The sequence below is a fragment of the Cherax quadricarinatus genome, unplaced genomic scaffold (assembly GCF_038502225.1).
Source record: "Cherax quadricarinatus isolate ZL_2023a unplaced genomic scaffold, ASM3850222v1 Contig2973, whole genome shotgun sequence".
NCBI classification, from domain to species: domain Eukaryota; kingdom Metazoa; phylum Arthropoda; class Malacostraca; order Decapoda; family Parastacidae; genus Cherax; species Cherax quadricarinatus.
In genome coordinates this window covers 24,978-46,426 of record NW_027197999.1, presented here as the reverse complement: position 1 = coordinate 46,426, position 21,449 = coordinate 24,978, and the positions used below count along the sequence as shown (strand labels likewise).

Genomic DNA, 21,449 nt, shown 5'->3' with positions numbered 1-21,449 from the left:
ATTTCTTGCCCTCACTACTCTTAGCAGGATCATAATTTACAAATCTGAGATCAATTCCCCATTAAGCCTCGGAAAACGCCGAATTTCTGGTGCAAATTACAATGTGGTCCTTTTCTAATTCAATTCAACATGGCATCTTCTCTCCACCTAGCGAAGCCGCAGATTCTCATTTCTCCACTCGAATTTTCTCGAAGGTCAAATCATCATCATATTTATACTTATTTACATTATTAAAAATTATACACTATAACCTAGGAAAATTAGGTACAAAATTTCCCACACTTTGTGTTAGAGGTACAAGGGTTAGAAGAGGTGTCCTTGCAATTTAAAGGACGAGAATTTGGTGAAAGTATTACTTTCATAACTTGTTATTTTCACGTATATGCAGATATTCTGATTATATATTCATGCTTTCACTTAGGATTGGTGCACTAGTTCAGTTGCGCCAGGCACGACCTTGGCTGCAGCCTAACATACTCTTTAGGCTCTCTGGGTACGCCAAGGAGCATGATGCCTGCCTCAAAATTCTACATAAGTACTCTTGTGACGCTATCAGAAGCAGGCGTAGAGAGTACCTGGAGATGAAACAGAAGAAGGATGCAGCATCCGACAAAGAGGATGTAATTGGTACGTTGGTTGGTTAGTTGATTGATTTATTTGATTATAAACATATCGACTACAGGAGGTCACTGAGGCTGCATGTTATGTGTACTCCACCAGTAAAGAGTTAATCATTAAAAGCAGGAATAATTCTTATTCTTCTCATTATTATAATTTTTTGCTCAATCTGTATTGAACGTACAGCGCCTTCGATCCAAGGAAAGGGAGGGTCATTCCTAGCAAGTTCTTTTCACCAGCATCAACAGGAATTTCATTAAACTGTCAACATATATACACCGGGAGCTATACACTTCTTGGTGTGTATAATCTTAATTTGCAGATGTAGTGTTGACATTATGAATGAAGCTTAAAATACGTAAATTCATTTTCCACTAAAATATATTAATATGTTTGTAGGAGAGTCTAATGGAGATGAAAGATACTGCATTTATACATTTGATGATAGATTACAATACCGTGTGATCATAATACAGTACAATTTTATTCAAGTAGTTATATAATAATCTCTTATTTATATTTATATTCCCCTGGGAAACTTGAATAATGATATGTTGCAGTAATGAACATTACTCTATTTGTATCTGTAGCTCTTTGTGAATTATGACTAAAACATTTAATTAAGTCAAATGAAACTCTTCATTAAGATGGGAAAATTGATGTTAAAGTTACATATACTTTAGCTTCTGATAAGCGTTATTTGTTCTCTCAAATTCAGGAAAGAAGAAGCGCTTGGCATTCTTGGACCTGTTGTTGGAGTACTCAGAGCAACAAACTGCGCTCTCTGATAATGACCTTCGTGAGGAGGTTGATACATTTATGTTTGAAGGTCACGACACTACAGCTGCTGCTATCAACTGGTCACTCTATTTGATTGGTTGTTACCCAGAGATCCAGGTAATGACCTCTCACTCTCTACAGTATCTGTGTTTTGTTAATATTGAACTTCAACTGCCGAACTAAATCTGTTTGCTTCATTAGTTAGTGTTATGTAGATTATGAGTGTGTGAGTGTGTGAGTGTGAGTGTGAGTGTGAGTGTGAGTGTGAGTGTGAGTGTGTGTGTGTGTGTGTGTGTGTGTGTATATGTGTGTGTGTGTGTGTGTATACACCTAATAGTGGATGCAGGGTCGAGACTCAGCTTCTGGCCCCTCCTCTTCACTGAGTGTTACTAGGTCCTCTCTCTCCCTACTCCATGAGCTTTATCATACCTCATCTTGAAGCTATGTATGGTTCCTGCCTCCACTACCTCACTTGCTAGGCTATATTCCATTTCATGACTATGACTGAAGGAACGCTTCCCTTTGACTCATCTGGGCCTTCAACTTCCAATTGTGACCCCTTGTTTCTGTGTCCCCTCTCTGGAACATCCTGTCTGTCCACCTTGTCCATTTCACGCAGTATTTTGTATGTCGTTATCATGTCTCCCCCTAACCCTCCTGTCCTCCAGTGTCGTCAGGCCGATTTCCCTTAACCTATCTTCGTAGGATATTCCCCTTAGCTCTCTAACTAACCTTGTCGCAAACCTTTGCACTTTCTCTGATTTCTTGACGTGTTTGATCAAGTGTGGGATCGAAACAGGTGCTGCATATTCCAGTATGGGCCTGACGTACACGGTGTACAGTGTCTTGAAAGATTCCTTACTAAGGTATCGGATCGCTATTCTCAGGTTTGCCAGGCACCCATATGCTATGGCAGTTATCTGGTTGATGTTTGCTTCTGGAGAAGTGCTCGGTGTTATATTCACCCCAAGATCTTTCTCCTTGAGCGAGGTTTGCAGTCTCTGGTCACCTAGCCTATAAATAAAAAAAAAAGGCACAATACCGTGACTGGAACGATACACAAATAACCCGCACATAAAAGAGAGAATCTTACGAAGACGTTTCGGCCCGACTTGGACCATTTACAAAGTCATACTAACCAGAAGTGAAGCAGGACGGCTATATATAGGCAGGAAGAGGTGGTGGTGGTGGTGGTAGTAGTAGTAGTAGTAGTACAAGAATGGTATACAATACCGACAAGATGAAATTAAGACACATGCGCAACACCCGGGCATCCCTATCGTAGACGTTTCGCCATCCAGACAGCCACTGGATGGCGAATCGTCCACAAAAAAGACAACCAGACGCCGCACATGTGTCTTAATTTCATCAGTAGTTGTAGTAGTAGTAGTAGTAGTTGTAGAAGAGGTAGTAGTGGTGGTAGTGGTAGAAGTTGGGAATAAGGAGGACGAGCGAGTCAAATACAAAGGAAGGGGAGCACTGCAAGAGAGCTAGGTGCCCACAGAGGGAGAGCAAGCGCACAGAGGTGCGTGAAAGGGGAAGTGGTGAAATAAATGAAGAAGGAACAGAAACACGAGACAGAAGAGAGAAAGACAACCCAGAGGAGAAAAGGAAAGAGGAATGGGGAAGAGGGAGAAGAAGAAAAAGAACTACTACCATCACCTCTTCCTGCCTATATATAGCCGTCCTGCTTCACTTATGGTTAGTGTGACTTTGTAAATGGTCCAAGTCGGACCGAAATGTCGTCGTAAGATTCTCTCTTTTATGTGCGGGTTATTTGTGCACCTAGCCTATACTCCGTCTGCGGTCTTCTTTGTCCTTCTCCGATCTTCATGACTTTGCATTTGGCGGGGTTAAATTCGAGAAGCCAGTTGCGGAACCAGGTGTCCAGCCTGTCCAGGTCTCTTTGAAGTCCTACCTGATCCTCAACTGATTTAATTCTCCTCATTAACTTCACATCATCTGCGAACAGGGACACTTGTGAGTCTAACCTTTCCATCATGTTATTAACATATACTAGAAATAGTACTGGTCCTAGGGCCGACCCCTGTGGGACCTCGCTCGTCACAGGTGCCCACTGTGATACCTCATCACGTACCATGACTCGTTGTTGCCTCCCTGTCAGGTATTCTCTAATCCATTGCAGTGCCCTTCCTGTTATACGTGCTTGATCCTCTAGCTTCTGCACTAATATCCTGTAAAGAACTGTGTCGAAGGCCTACTTGCAGTCCATGAAGATGCAGTCAACCTACTCCTCTCTCTTGTGTCTTACTTCTCTTACTTTATCATTAAACTCCAGAAGGTTTGTGACATAATTTGCATTCCATAAATCTGTACTGGTTGGAGTTTATACTCTTGTTCTGTTCCAGGTACTCCACCACTCTCTTCCTGATAATGTTCGCCATGACTTTGCATACTATACACGTCAGTGACACTGGTGTGTAGTTTAGTGCCTCTTTTCTGTCTCCTTTTTTAAATATGGGTACTACATTTGCCGTCTTCCATACCTCAGGTAGTTGCCCAGTTTCAAGGGATATGTTGAAGATTGTGGTTAGTGGCACATACAACATTTCTGCTCCCTCTCTAAAGGCCCACGGGGAGATGTTGTCTGGTCGCATTGCCTTTGAGGTATCTAGGTCCCTTAGCAGCTTCTTCACCTGCTCCTCAGTTGTGTATGTCATCTAACCTTGTTACTATATTCCTTGTTTGCGCCCCCCTCTGTTCTGTCCACCCAGAGGCCTGCCTGTCTCCACTGTAAATACTTCCTTAAATCTCACGTTGAGCTCCTCACATACCTCTTGATCGCTACTGGTGAGTTCCCCACCTTCTTTCCTCAGCCGATCACTTGATCGTTGACTGTTGTCTTCCTCCTAATGTGGCTATACAGCAGTTTCGGGTCAGACTTGGCATTCGAGGCTATGTCGTTACCGTACTGTCGCTGGGCCTCCCTCCTTATCTGTGCACACTCGTTTCTGGCTCTTCGACTAGTCTCTCTATTTTCCTGGGTCCTTTGCTTTCTGTACCTTTTCCATTCTGTGGTGCACTTAGTTCTGCCTCCCGAAACTTTCGGGTACACCAAGGACTCGCTTTGGTCTTCCCATTATTTCTATTGCACTTGGGAGCAAACCTTTCCTCTGCCTCCCTGCATTTCGTTGTTACGTATTCCGTCATTTCATTTACTGAGTCTCCTGCCAATTCTCTGTCCCACTGAATCTTCTGCAGGAGTTCATCATACCTGTGTAGTCCCCCATTTTATAGTTTGGCGTTTCCCATCCAACTCCTGTTACCCTTTTCACTTATAACTCTACTGTGAATTCAAAACACAGAACCATGTGATCAATAGCTCCAAGGGGCCTCTTATATGTGATGTGATGTGTGTGTGTGTGTGTGTGTGTGTGTGTGTGTGTGTGTGTGTGTGTGTGTGTGTGTGTGTGTGTGTGTGTGTGTGTGTGTGTGGATATGAAGTGTGTGAGTGAAGAAAGCATAGTACAACACACAATCTGTCCTCTTCTTGAAACTTCAGTTTCCTCACGATGTGCCAAGTGTCAGTTTCATAACGCGTTCAGGAAACTTATTGTTGTTTTTTATTTATTATTAGTTAGCTTAATTTACGCTCTAATTTAAACGAGTATTATTCGTTGTGTAAGAATGGGCTGCGCACGCACTCTTACGCGGGAGGGAGCACGCGCACGCGCACGCACACACACGCACACACACACACACACACACACACACACACACACACAGGGCCAGGAGCTGAGTCTCGACCCCTGCAACCACAATTAGGTGAGTACACACACACACACACACACACACACACACACACACACACACACACAGGCTGAGGAAGGAGAGATTATAGAAACGACCGCGAAGTATGTGAGGAACTTATGAGATTCAAAGAAGTGTTCACAGAGGAGACAGTAGGGACTCCAGAAAGACAAAGAGGTGGGGTACACCATCAACTGTTAGACACAATACATACAACCAAGGAAGAAATGAAGAGAATTCTAAGTGAGCTAGATACCTCAAAGGCAAATGGACTGGATAACATCTCTCCATGGGTCCTGAGAGAGGGAGCAGAGGCGCTATGTGTACCACTAACAACAATCTTTGTGAAGGTTTATGCAGTCCTATCAGACCTTCAGCGAGTACTTAATCAGGCTGGTTCCTCCTTATGCAAACAAAAATAGAAAAATTAGTACTAACATAACGTAAACAATTTTTTTAATTTAGTAAAGAATATAAAACACTTAAACATGACATTAACCCTTAAATGATTCAAACGTATATATACGTTTTTTCAACATCTGAAAGTATGTAAAAAAATGTAGATTTTTTTTTGTTTTACATTTGAAAACGTGTAAAAAAAACTTTTATCTACATTCTTTTTGTTACATCTGAAAATATGTAAAAAAAAGTAGATCTACTTTTGTATTATTATTATTATAATCAAAAAGAAGCACTAAGCCACAAGGGCTATACAGCTCTACTTTTGTAGCACTACGAATTTGAACGCCGATTTGTTTGGACCGTTTAAGGGTTAATCCTACTTTAAGCAAAAATGAAAAATGAAATATATAAATAATTAGTGATTCAAAGCTAATATGTACACAATGACATAGTGGAGAATGGTGCCGTGCCGATGTTCTGGTCACGTAGCTCTGAATCATGTTGTGTAACGCAGAGCCATTGTTGATGATGGTGGGGGGGGGGGGGGTAACAAGTGGATTTGAATGTTGAAACAGAAGACAGTGTCCCCAACACGAGTAGAGATTCTGATGAACAGAGGTTGACTGTAATCCTCTGACCACCATAACTACCATGGAACACTGGTGGAATTATAACTGGGAGAAGGCTGCTTGAATGGTGTGTAGCTGGCTGGGTGGTTGGCTACCTGTGGAAAGGGGACCCTTGTAGGTAGAGATGTCAGAGTGACGTCTCAGATCTTGTACAGATCTAGGATGCTCTTTAATATCTTGCCTCTGTCGAATGACCCGAGTCGATAGTCAAGGAGATTTGATTGTAGCCGCACAGACACACACTCGTCGCCTCCCACCAGGTGAAGAAGGGTGGGGGGTAGTGGGAACTATGCACCCACCCTAACTCAACAAGCAGACTGCCCAACAAACTACCACGATCATTCATTCATACTTCCACCGCTTCCATCTAATGAACTTTTCCCTCGCAATCTTCATCACATACCTGAGGTATGTAAGACAGCAAATGTAGTCCCAATTTTTTAAAAAAAAGGAGACAGACACGAAGCATTAAACTACAGACAGACACGAAGCATTAAACTGACATGTATTGTATGCAAAGTCATGGAGAAGATGATCAGAAGAGTGGCGGAGCACCTAGAAAGGAATGAGCTTATCAGCGACAGCCAGTACGGTTTCAGGGACAGGAAATCGTGTGTCACAAGCCTTCTGGAGTTCTATGACAGGGTAGCAACAGTAAGATATGAGAGAGTGGGGTGGGTAGATTTTCGTGGACTACAAGAAGGCGTTTGCTACAGTTCCAAACATATATATATATATATATATATATATATATATATATATATATATATATATATATATATATATATATATATATATATATATATATATATATATATATATATATATATTTATTAGAAACCTTACAAAAGTACAAAGGATGCATAATAATAGTACAGGAATACAAAAACATTCTTTTGTGCTACTAGTACCAGGTTATTCCTGGAGGTAACAAGTATTATAACATCTTGTTATAGCAAACAATACACGCTAAGACAAACCTCACTAAAGTATAACAGTTATTAATAGTTGCCGCCAAGCCATTGTACCCAAAGAAAACTCACCAAAACGAAACTTTACATAGTTTAACAATATAAAATGAATACCTGACATGTCCTATTACAACAAAAACATCATACAAATGTACAACATCACAAGATTACTAAAGTTGAAAATTATCACACATGACTAAAACCATAACCACCTTTAACACACAATATATGTACTACACATATCATGTCAGTAAAGTAAAAAAAACCCTAACCAAAGCTACCATAACAACTACAAAACAAGACAAAACCCGAACATACCCGCTATGACAAGGTACAGAGTATTGGTTATGTTACATTATATACTAACCAATAGGAATTCGGAAGGAACGTATGATTCCTTACGCACAATAACCATAGAGAAACAGTATTTTAATATTATTAATATGTTAAACCATCAAACACAATAATTCTGATACAGAAAACAGAACAACATATATGTAACATACAATAATAAAATAACCCAAAACAAGTTTTTATAACAAAACCTCGGCACATTAAAGGGTTTAAAACCAAACCCTATACCTAATTAAACCTCCCACATATGTATATAAACCTAAAATATTGTCCACAAGACTTTTTTGGTATAACCCCATAAAAACATGGTATAGACCCGAACCTATACATACACTTAAATTTTTTCACATAGAACCTTCATCAGACAATAAAAGTTAAACATAACACAAGGCAGCTGTAATTTGCCAGTCCCAAAAAAACTGACACGTATCTCAGAAAATTTTTTGTTGAAACCAACTTGCCAATCTAATTACTTAAAAACGAGATCCTAAGGGCTCGGTATCCTGGCTATCAAGGAAATTTTAAACACAGTGAACATAACCATCAGGCTTAGAAAATTAACCCTGGAAACCACACTTATATCTCACTATTACAAACATTCTCGTGAAACATTGCGTACCATCCATATCCATACCTTCCTCTTACACACTACATAAGCTCCAGAGAAAAACAAACCCTTCCCCCCCTTTACATCCCCCCATAAGGAGACCACTCCATTGTCCATCCTCAGGGACCCCGACAAAGGGAACCCACAGTGAGGTTCCTATAACCTTCCGGGAAACTTTTTTCCCAGGACGCCCCATAAACCAGCATATTCCTACACTTCGTCCTATAGAATCTAGCCGCCAACGCTTTTATCCTCGTATCACCCCTTAATCCCCTCATTACCCATGAGTAATCCAGATAATCTACTATGATATACATTATAGCCCTTCCAACATCCCTAGGCACTCCCCTTACATCTAGCAGTAGAGCCCTTAAAAGCGGCAAACGACCCCCCCCCAACAATCTGATAACCCCACCCATCCATGATCTCACCCCCTCCAAGGAGGTACAAAAGAAGACCACATGAAACACCGTTTCAACATCACCACAAAACTGACAAAAAGCCTCTTCCACAAACCCCATACAACGTAACACCTCCTTGGACGCCAGAATCCCCATGATAAAACGGTACACTAATTCTCTTACTCTAGCCGGTATCCGAAGCTTACTAAAATCTTTCCAAATAACCCCCCAGTCATACGTTGGATACACGGCTACCCGTTGCATAATTCCCTGACCTTTCACTACCCTCACCAACCTTTTCACTTTGATGTTATCCACCTGTTGCACTGTCAATAAAAATCTCAACATATCTTCACAAAACCTCAATTCCTTCCCACTCCACCATTTACGTGCCTCCTCCATAACTCTTCCTACTTTAGCTCCCCTCACACCCCCTTCCCTTATATACCTCCACTTGATATATACAGCCATTACTCTCAGTCCTAAAGGCAACAAACCTAAACCCCCTCTCCGAACATCCGTCATAACTACCTCCTTACTTAACCATGCCCTCCCAAATCCCCACACAAACTTCAGCACCCTCCTCTGCATTTCCACAATATCTCGTACCTCTAAGGGAAAAACCTCTGCCACCCCCGATACCTTGCTATAGACAAGTGAATTTACCACCACTACCCTCTGATGTAAAGCTAAGTCCCTCGCACTTAAACCTCCTAGTCTACTTAAAACCTTACCCGTGACAGACTCCGAATTTACCCTTCTGCATGCCTGCACTTCCGCCATATACCATATCCCACATACCCTGATTCTGTCAACCACTGTCCATCCTAACCCCATCCCCAAGCCCCTCCCCTATCCAGTTACCGACCTCTAGTAACCTTGATTTCACCGTATTAACTCTCATTCCGGTATTCATACCAAACATCTGAATCACTCTACCCACTTTCCTTAACTTCTCCTTACCCCGTAGCAAAACAGTAGTATCATCCACATACCCAACGATGCCCCCTTTGCCCCCCCCCCCTCCATCTCCTGTTTGTCCATCACCCGCTCAACAGACTCATAAAAAGGATTCTGCACACATGCAAAGAGCAGCTGTGACATCGGACAGCCCTGCCTCAAACCTCTCTCCATCGGTACACTTTCACCCAACCTCCCATTGACCTGTACCCTCACCTCTGCCTCAGCATACAGGGTGTTCACCCACCTCACTACCCCCTCCCGAAACCCCAACCTCTCTAAGCAAACCCCTAAGAAATCTCTGTCCACGCAATCATACGCATTCACCAAATCTAAACCTAGTATTCCCCCTCCCGTACATCTCTCTAGAAAATCCCTAATCAAACCATGTCCATCCCTCATCCTTCTCCCCGGATTTCCCAACTGCCCCCTGTGTAACACTAAACCCAACACTTTCCTCATTCTATTGCCCAAAACCTTAGCAAAAATCTTGTAATCCGAGCACATTAACGTAATCGCACGGTAATCATTCAAAACTCGGCATTCCTTCTTTTTGGGCACTAAAACCGTGACACCCGTTCTTTGCGATTTCCCCATCCTCCCACTTCTTTACATACAATTCAAAACCCCCACCAGACAATGCCGTACACTCCCCCAATGACACCTATAAATCCTGTCACAAGCCTTCTGGAGTTCTATGACAGGGTAGCAACAGTAAGATAAGAGAGAGTGGGGTGGGTAGATTTTCGTGGACTACAAGAAGGCGTTTGCTACAGTTCCAAAGAGATTAGTGATAACTGGGAAGGCACTGCAGTGGATCAGGGAATGCCTGTCAGGAAGATAACAGCAAGTCATGGTACGTGGCGAGATGTCATAGTGGGCGCCTGTATTGGTGAACGACATGAAGGAAGGAATAGACACAGAAGTGCCCCTGTTTGCAGAGGATGTGAAGTTGATGAGAAGAATTCAATCGGACGAGGACCAGGCAGAACTACAAAGGTATCTGGACAAGCTGCAGGCCTGGTCCAGCAACTGGCTCCGGGAGTTCAACCCTACCAAGTGCAAAGTCATGAAGATTAGGGAAGGGCAAAGAAAACTACAGACGAACGAGCGTACGGGCGTCTGGCAAACCTAAGGATAGCATTCCAATACTTCAGTAAGGAATCGTTCAAGACTCTGTACACCACATACGTTAGGCCCATACTGGAGTAAGCACCTCCTGTTTGGAATCCACACCTGGTCAAGCACGTAAAGAAATTAGAGAAAGCGCAAAGGTTTGCAACAAGACTGGATCAGGGGAGACATGATAACGACATATAAAATACTGCACGGAATAGACAAGGTGGACAAAGACAGGATGTTCCAGAGATGGGACACAGAAACAAGGGGTCACAATTGGAAGTTGAAGAATTAGATGAATCAAAGGGATGTTTGGAAGTATTTCTTCAGTCACAGAGTTGTCAGGCAGTGGAATAGGCTAGAAAGTCACGTAGTGGAGGTGGGAACCATACATTGTTTTAAGACGAGGTTTGATAAGGCTCATGGAGCAGGGAGAGAGGGGGCCCAGTAGCAATCAGTGAAGAGGGGGAGCCAGGAGGTATGACTCGACCCCTGCAACCACAAACAGGTGAGTACAAATAGGTAAGTACACACACACACACACTTAGTTTTAAATATTTTATAGTTGAAGAGACTGAAGATTATTTAATCACAAGAAAGACAATATGAGTTAATAAGTATGTACTTTCTGGAGGCCCGTGTTGATGAGGAGCTGCAGTCTATCTTCGGTGACTCAGACCGCCCAGTGACCATGGATGACCTGCGTGAGATGAAGTACACAGAAAACTGCATCAAAGAGGCTCTCAGACTCTTCCCTTCTGTGCCTTTCCTGGGCAGGGACCTCAAAGAGGAGGTTGTCATTGGTAAGAATAATTTTTTTTTATAACAGTCAAATGGAAATGCCACACCCAGAAAAAATAGCATGATGCAAGAAGGGAGTGAGGTGGCTCCATTTCCTTTAATCATGAGTCTTTCTCCAGCATCCATTCGTGGAACAGAAAAATATTTCGTTATCGTAACCCCAACTATGGTGCTAATGTGAGAATCGTGAGAATGTTGTATGCAGCCTGTGTTAGGTCCTTAACTGTTTATCCTTCTCCCATGTTAATATTAACTAGGGAAATTTCTCTCCGACCCTTGGAGTTAATGCAGAATGAACAGAATGAAGTTCTCAGAATTATTCTTGGTTGTCCCAAATCTACAATGAGGATGGAGCTTGGTATCTCTAGTATCAGTGATAGGATTATTGAGATTAACACTGTACTTGTTATTAGAATATTAAGAAAGGAACCAGTCGCTGTCACTAAATGTCTAGAAGTAAACATACATAGATCTAAATGGGTTGTGAAAACATGAAATTATATTATGTTTCATAACTTGCACAAAGTATATATATATATATATATATATATATATATATATATATATATATATATATATATATATATATATATATATATATATATATATATATATATATATATACATATATATATATACCCTTCATGGAACATGTGTTCATTTACAATCACATATCTGTAAGCCCCTCCCAGGAAGCTCATTACTACTACTAATCCCTTCCTTAATATCACTTGTAAAAGCAACTTGCTCAAGAAAATATATCTCGCCTACAGCTGGTAGTAATAATTTATCACAGGTCATATATAGTGATGGATCTAAGCAAGTCTTCTGGCAGGGCTGCATCTGCAGTTATTGTCACCTCCCTAGATAAGATCAACAACAACTTTGTTGAGTTAGGCATCTACACTGCAAACTTAATTTTTTCCCATCCTAATGGTACTAAAGCTAACTTACGATACTGAGCTTGACTCTATCATCATCCCTGATACTGTCATCATTGAAGGCTCTTGACTCACATAATGACTCTTGACAACATGCTCATTGGAAAATCCAGGTATAGGTCCTCAGATATCCGGGAAAAAGGAATGTACAATTGCTATGAATCCCATCACACATTGGATTACTTCATGATAAAGTTTATTTGTTAGCGATGAAAAGTACCCTGAAGGAGAATGTGGATTATAACTTTGGTATATCTGTGTTTAGCATTTTTTTCATGAGTCATTAGATATCAGCAGGTTTTCGCTGAATATCTCGGAAGTAAGTTATTGACTTATTTCGTCTTCTATATAGGAGAACAGCTTTAAAGGAAAGTACTTGCAGCTACGTGTTTAAAACTACAAAAATACAAGCATCATCCCATACTAACGTACACTTGACCTACAGTGTTTCCTTGTTTTATTTTAATTTTTTAACACATCTCATATTAATAAAAAGGATTACTAGAAATCACTGGCATCATTTTGTACATGTTCAGTACTGCATGACATAAAACACCATAACAGCTGCATACAGCCACCTATCCTTGACAGTGAGTGTAATAAAGATAACCAAACATGAATATGTAAATGTATGACGTTCTAGGTGTTACTGAATGAAACCATGGTACTGAACGCAAATATAAAATAACCCTCCAGGAACATAACCAGTTCACGAATGTATGCTCTCCCTCGCTCACTCTCTCATCACCTTCAACACTACTCGCACAACCTTACACCCCCCCCCTCACATTAAAGGAGACCCGTCCTTTGCCCCCCCTCCCCTGTTCCCTGAGAAGTTGTGCTACAGTGAGATTACGATAACCTACCGAAAAACTTGATTCCCATCTCCCCCCATATATTAATCTATTCCTACACCTTGTCCTAAAGAACCTTGCTGCTAACGCTTTTATCCTCAACTGCCCTTTAATCTGCCTCATTCCCCAAGAAACATGCAAATAATCTGCCATAACATACATCAAAGCCCTCCCCACTTCACTTGCTACCCCACTAACATCCATCGACAAAGATCTAAGAAAAGACCAACTCCCCCCCCCCCAACAACCTAATAACCCCCGCCATCCAGACTCTCACCACGCCCAAAGATGAACAAAAATATACCACATGATAGGCAGTTTCCTCCTCCCCACAGAATAAACATGTTGCCTCTCTCACCAACCCCATCTTATGCAACACTTGCTTAGATGCAACCACACCCATGAGAAAACGGTATACCATCTCCCTGACCCTTGCTGGTATCCTAAGCTTCCTAAACTTTCCCCATATGACCCTCCAGTTATACATGGGGTATACTGCGACCCCCTGCAATACACCCCTTCCCCACACCACACCCACCACTGTGTTTACCTTCAAACTTTTAACCTGCCTCACTGTCAACAAGAATCTTATTACATCTTCACACTTTCTCAAATCCCTGCCACACCACCAGTTTCTAGCATCCCTCATCACCCTATCCACCCTAACACCCCTCGCCCCCCCCCACCCTTAGATACCTCTGCTTAATATATAATGCCATTACCCTAGGCCCTAAGGCCAACAAACCTAGTCCCCCCCGTTTCACCTCCGTCATGACCACATCCTTGGACAACCAGGCCCTCCCAAACCCCCACACAAACCTCAACACCCTCCTCTGTATTTCCTGTATATCCTGCACCCTCAAAGGGAACACCTCCGCCACACCCCAGACCTTACTATACACCACCGAGTTAATTACCAACGCCCTCTGCTGTAACGCCACTTCACTAACCCTCAAACCTTTTAACTTGCCTATAACCCTACTCGTGACTGTTTCTGAGTTAATCCTCCTACATTCCTGCAACTGCTTCATATACCATATCCCACACACCCTAATTCTGTCACAAACCGTCCATCCCATCTCCTCCCCCAATCTCCCCCCAACCCATGTTCCTACCTCCAATAACCTAGACTTTGCTAAATTAACTACCATTCCTGAAACATTCCCAAAACTCCTTATCACCTCTCCCACCCTTCTTAAATCCTCCCCACTCGTAACTAAAACAGTTGTGTCATCCACATAACCTACTATTCCCCCATGCTTCCCCCCCTACCCCCCACAATTCCTCCTCCACAGCCTCAAAGAAAGGATGTTGCACACATGCAAAGAGCAACTGCGACAGCGGGCAACCCTGCCTTAATCCCTGTTCCATCATCACCGTCCCCCCCAGCTTTCCATTAACCTGCACCCTCATGACAGCCCCCTCATATAGAGTGCGCACCCACCTCACTACCCCCCCCCTCCAAAACCCAATTTCTCCAAACAGCCCCACAAAAAGTCCCTCTTCACGCAGTCATAGGCCTGAGCCCAATCCAAGCCAAGGACGCCCCCTCCCTGGCAGTTCTCTATAAAATCCCTTATCCCACTGTGCCCATTCTTCATAGTCCGTCCCGGTATCCCATACTGACCCTCATGTATGCTATTCCCAATTACCTTCTTTAACCTGTTACCCAATACCTTCGCAAAAATTTTGTAATCTGTACACATTAACGACAACGGACGATAATCTCCCAAACCCTTCTCCTCCCCCCCCTTCTTTGGCACCAAAACAACAAACCCAGTTCTCTGTGTTTGCGCCATCCTACCACGTTTCAACATATAATTCAGAACTGCCACTAGGCACTCCCTCAGATCCTCCCAATGCGCTCTGTAAAAATCATTAGATAACCCATCTATTCCCGGTGCCTTCCCCTGACTCAACCCATTCACCACCTCCCCCACCTCTGCCTCCTTAATGCCTCCCTCCAACATTTCCCGATCCCCCTGCCCCAAACCCTGATGAACCCCTATAGCTCTAAATGTATCTAACCCAACCACCCCGCCCCTTCTCTTCCATTTCTCCGTAAACCAATAATCAGTATACCTACTGATACAATCTGTGTCAGAGAGACAATCTGTGTCAGAGAGACCCTGTCCCTGCACATAACCCTCCCCTCCCTCCACGACAATATGTGCCACGGTATTCGTCAACTGTCTGTCCTTGAATTTTCGGAGTACAAACCCGGTTGGCTTATCACCTTTTAGTACGTCCTCCAAGCCTGCCCTGACCCTGAGTGCATCAAAACGTTCATTATGCATCTCCACTAAACGACTTCTAAGTTCCCCCATAACTCCTCCCACACCTTCCCTACCCCCCCCCCCATAACAATCATTCAACTGGCCCTCTAAATAATTCTGCAATCCAAACCTCCAGCGTGCCCGTTCCCTGCCACTCTTCTTAAAAAATCCTGCAATCTGCACCTTTGCCTGCAACTCCCACCAATCTAGCAAATCCACCTCCTCATCCCTAGCCTCCCAAAACCCTTTCCACCATGCCTGAAAGGACCAACCTTGATCTTCCTCCTGTAAAAGCCTCACATTTAATTTCCAATAACTCGGATGTATTCTCGGAATACCATCCACCCGAAGGTCAGCCATCACTGCTCTGTGGTCAGACAAACCCACGTCTACTGTTCTAACCCTCTCCACTCCTATCCCCTGCCTAACATAAATCCTGTCCAACCTTGCCTCATAACTCCCCTGTACATAGGTGTGCTCCGCCTGATACCCCCATTCCCCTGCCGACCACATCTACGACCCCGACATCTCGAAAAGCATCCCGTAAGGCACCCAACACACACCCCGCCCCCCTAGGTATTACGTCTCCATGCCTAATCACACAATTCCAATCACCTCCAATTATCGCGATAGCAGGTAAACCCCTAAAATAGTATAACAATACGTCCCGAACAAAGTCTGTTTTTATCCTCACGTTACCAATCGCGGGCATATAAACTCCCACAAAACATACCCTGCTCTCCCCCCACCACCCATCCACCCGAACAACCCTCCCCCTCCCCCCCCTCCTCCCACCCCATGACTCGCAACGGACTGGTCTCCTTTACTAAAACAGCCACTCCTCCCTTTAAAAGCATTGCCATGCTTACAAACAACTTATATCCTCTCAATCGCAACTCACTACCTGACTTATGGTTATGCTCCTGTAGGAAACAAACATCCACGTCATACCTTTTGAGGAACCACTCCAACCATACCCTTTTTACTTCAGTCTTGAGGCCATTAGCATTTAGTGTTACACACCTGAATGGTCAAGGAAAGGCGGCTTACCTCTGTGCCGCTGTGGCTTGCTCACACTTCCCTTCAAGCTGCTCACACTTTCCTTACTACTCTTTTTAATAAGACCCCCTACCCCCCCTGTCCCTCCCCCCCCGATTTTCCCTGTACTCCCCCCCTGTAGGGGATTTTCGTACCGCCTCTGCCCATGCCTTCTTACCTGGTCTTTGCCCAGGTGTTAAAACGTCGTCTAATTCAGTCAACCCCGCTGGCCGCTTCCTAGAGCTGCCTCCCAAAGCCATCTCTTCCTCAGGTACATCCTCCCTGTGTACCTCTGCCACCACAACTGTATCCTGTCCACTATTCCCTGTTACTCCCTTCTTCTCACTCAGCCCTTGCAATCGCTGCCTATCACTGGTCCGTCCATCCATGTCATCTCCTACCAAAGCCTCCTCCAAGAATTCCTGGAGCACAGACTCCGAGGACACCTCCTGTGTCGACCACTTCCTCCACCACCACAGGCTTTGGAGGAGGATCTCCATCCTCCACCGGGAGTGTGACACACGTCCCCAACTGTTCTCCCTCCTTCTCCACCTCCTCACTCCATAGAGGAGTCCCAGTTTTCGCCGTCGCCACCACACTCATCTGCTGGACCTCCTCCACCGGGGCTGGCACCCTTGGGGCAACTCTACGTGCACATTGCGCCGCTATATGTTCATAAGAGTTGCAAAGACGACACGTCCTCCTTTGTCCCGCATAAGACACATATACCTGAGTTCTGTTGCCTGTCAACATCACATACGAAGGTATAGGCTTCTTTAATGTCATCTTGATGTTGTATGAACCTTCCGGGAGGCCCTCATATGGTCCATCCCGCCATACCCCTCCTCTAGCCTCATGAATGACTCCGTAGTTGCTGAAAACGTCCTCTATACCAAACTTGGTCGCCTCAAAGGGTACATTTCTCACCCGTACCCACGTGTAGTAAGTAGACACGTCATGCATACACACATCCATCGTCGAGTTGAGGCACATTCGGCGTTCCTGGTACTCCTCCACCACACTGCTGTAGAAACTGGCCCTCAGAAACTTCACAAATACTCTTTTCATCCCGTTAAGGGCCACACCATACAGTTCCTCGTTAGGGATGCCATATAGATCCCTAATAATTGCAGGAAGAAGTACGTTCATCGTAGCAGGGCTCAGAGAACCCCTTAACAGCTCAATGCAGACTGTGTTAATCCTCCTGCCGGTGTAATCCGCCATGTTTGATCAGTGAAAACTGCGCAGAAACCAGGTGAAGTGGGAGCTACTGCGCAGCCCGTCCGCATGGCCCAATAGCGATGCGAACAATCTATGCTGTACTTCCTACAAGAGTGATGGACTGAACACATCGATTTCAGGCTGAGGGACTGATTACCTGAAACTCCTCCTCTCCTTATACCTTCCTGCTTTATATTGGACTGATGAAGCCACTGTGTGGCGAAACGTTTCTTCAGTAAAGATTCCCATATGTTGCAAGAGTGTCTCAACTGTTCACTTCGTGCTTACTGAGGAATATTGAGATATACAGTATCGTAACCTATGTGACACATCAAGGTATCTTATTAATGAAAATAAGATACCATATACATTAAACAAAATTTATAAATTTGCTTGAAACAGATAAATGAACTGTATATATAAATCCAGATATATACCTCTTAACCCTTTTGGGAGCCTAGTTCCTAGGCCTGTTGTGTATCCATTTTGGGAGCCTAGTTCCTAGGCCTATTGTGTATCCATTTGCTTCGTCGCTGTCGTCCACAGGATGATGTCGGGTGCACAGTAAACTAGCTACTTTAGTGGTAAAATCTAATCTAATCCAGCTAAAGTAACTTTAATAACCAGAACGTCGCTCAATTGGTTGCTCAGTAGATTTTGTGTCCATGTTACGACTGAAATGCGAATATTGTTTGTTGCATCATCCATACAGGTTTAGCGCTTGTTTTTGAACATGAAAATAATACTAATATTATATATATATATATATATATATATATATATATATATATATATATATATATATATATATATATATATATATATATATATATATATATATATATATATATTATTTCAGATTTTCAATAAAAAAGTAATTTGATTACTTTTTGCATTTTTTTAAATATTCGCATTAAATTATATAAACACCTGTACATTACAAATACAACTGAATATTTTCCAGATAATTATCGCATCCCAGCTGGCACCACTGTGATGGTGGTGATCTACTGTCTTCACCGTGACCCAGCACAGTTTCCCAACCCGGAAGTCTTTGACCCAGATCGCTTTTTACCGGAGAATGTCAGCAAGCGACACCCCTACGCTTACATTCCTTTCAGCGCTGGACCCAGGAACTGTATCGGTGAGTCCATCACAGGTTCTGTCTCAGACATATAATCAAGAATGAAAATACAGTACAAAAATATAATGTCATATTTTCTGAAATTAACTTTGTACATTAATGGTGTTATGCACCTATATGTATGTTGATAAGACATAATATGTAATTTATGACATTTCATTGAATAGAAATTTTGGCCACCAGGGAATTTATAAATTTAAAAATATTCTAAAGATCGAAATGTTTCAATAAAATGCCATAAACCTCACTATGTGACTTATTAACATGAAGTTAACTTCTTATATGACTCTCAGTTTTGGCTGGACTTTGAGAGGATCTGTGATTGTACATCAATCTTGGCCTGTAAATTCAGCAGTTTGACTTTATTCTTTTTTTCAGATTTATTTCAAAGCTAGGAGGATAAATTGTTCATCACATCAAATTTGTGGATAAGTACTACCAAATATAAGCTAAATGACTCTTACAGCTTTAGCGTTCTAATATGATTGTAACAATTTTTCTGTGAAAGATTCTTCATGTTGTGTCCCTTGATTTAACCGGAACAGTTATATCTCTTCCTTTAGGATTCTTTACTTCTGGTGAAGGGCTTTTGATTTATGGAATTAATGTTATACTCAGCGTCCTTTGATCAAACCCGATTGCTCTAGTTCCTAGTTCCTCAGAGACTGTATGACCCCTGTATATTTAGCGCTTCCTCTTCAATATAATAAAAAAGTGCAGCCTAGGGTGGTCCTGCTGTAGGTGAATCAATAGAAGAGTGCAAAAACTTAGGTCCACTTCTGGTTTATTGTCTAAACCAGCTGTCTACATGGACTTGGTTCTTCCTGTTGATAATTCTTCCTCTTATTGTGATCATGAACATCGTTGTCCAGATCATCATATATCCATCCACCTTTCGTAGTCTTCACTGTAATAACTTTGTGCATCTATTTCCAGGAGACATATAAGGAGTTAAAAGAACCTTTATTAACAACGTTTAGCCCATACAATGAACTTTTAGATTAAAATATTCAAGCAAATACCTACGGCATTTTAACTTTGAACAATCGTATTACACATAGGACAGAAAACATTTGTACATACAAGCAAAGAAATAAGTGATTGAAGGAGTTATGAGGTCAGGCCCTGAGCTATGTTGAAGTTGTGGAGAGGTCACGTGATGGTTGTGTCTGGAGGTGAGTGTGGTGAATATTGACCCAGAATCATGTGGGACAGTGTGATAATGATGTTATAACTTCCATATATTTGTGAATCTTCTTACATTTTTTCTAGGCCAGAAGTTTGCACTTATGGAGGAGAAGATCCTGCTGAGTAACATCCTGCGTAAGTTCCGCGTAGAAAGCGTCACCCGCCAAGAAGACTTACTCATTCTCGGAGAGCTCATTCTCAGGCCAGAAAATGGTAACACTTTGAAACTTACTCCCAGAGCATAAAAGGAGAGTCATGAAGATACTTTACATAGTTGGTAAAGAATTTTGTATCTTAAGGATCAGTAAGGTCATTTTTAATTTGAATTAAGAATATGAAATAAAACTAATTAAAGTTATATGAGAACATTAAGAGAGAAGAACAACGGTGCAGCAGACATCAGTTCCTCTCATTCTCGTGGGAGACTTAAACTTTTGTCATTGTAGTGTTTAGATCCTGCAACTTACACTCATATACACCGAAAATTATTGTTGAAGAGACATGGAAAAAAAACACTTATGTATAGTTCAGGACATTTATTAGAGAACACTGTTTCGCCACCAGTTGCGAAACGTTTCCTCTAATAATTATCCTGAACTGTACCAAAACGTCTTATTTCCACATCTTGTCGGTATCGCTATACCATTTTTCATTCAAGAAATAATATAGACCAGGTGTCAAGATAAATTAAAGTAGTCCTCATTCGATTTTTTTTTTAAATATGTCATTACATCATCTAAGGCATCACTTAGCATGTAGGTTCTGGTAATGTGAAAGTCGGTATGTTTGCAGCCAAATCTATGCAACGATTTTTCGTCCAGAACTGAACTTTATCAAATTTATTGAAGGTCCGTCCTGGACGAACCTGTTAACTTACACCGTCGTCTCTCCATATATGATGTTGCTTAGAAATTCGTTGTAAATAGATCTACTTGTCTAATATTTTTAACATATGTGGAACATTATTTGGGCATGCAGATCACTTGCATGCCCCAACAAGAACAGTAAAACGTAAAAAAATTATCCTTGGAAGATTAATAAAGTCTCTGCATGACCTTTTGTTTCATTTGCCATGTGTCATTTAATATTTATATACATTGTAAAAAATTTATCTTGTGACACTCAGTGTCACATAATATTCTCCTGGAAAATCCTTGAAGGACTGGTCTTAAATCTGCACACAGAAATCATTCGCTACGAAAGACGGCAGACAGTGCAACATCTCCCCAATGAAATACCTTGGCACTATGAGTACAGTAAGAGACAACGCAAAAAGTATCTGGGGCCCAAGACAGCCTCCCACCATGCATAAGGGAAATTACCAATAGACCCTTTGCTGTCTTCAAGAGGGAACTGAATAGATTCCTAGAATGA

At 42.3% G+C, this 21,449-nt stretch overlaps 1 protein-coding gene across 1 annotated transcript; it reads left to right on the top strand.

Moving 5' to 3' along the window:
- Positions 1 to 421: 421 nt before the first annotated feature.
- LOC128697132 (cytochrome P450 4c3) lies at positions 422 to 21,129 on the top strand (the record flags this gene model as incomplete). Its single annotated transcript, XM_070081522.1, is given in 5 exon segments — positions 422 to 627; positions 1,337 to 1,515; positions 11,247 to 11,415; positions 18,708 to 18,887; positions 20,160 to 21,129. Coding segments are annotated over 5 exon segments (895 nt in total), but the record flags the coding sequence as incomplete, so codon positions are not given.
- Positions 21,130 to 21,449: the final 320 nt, after the last annotated feature.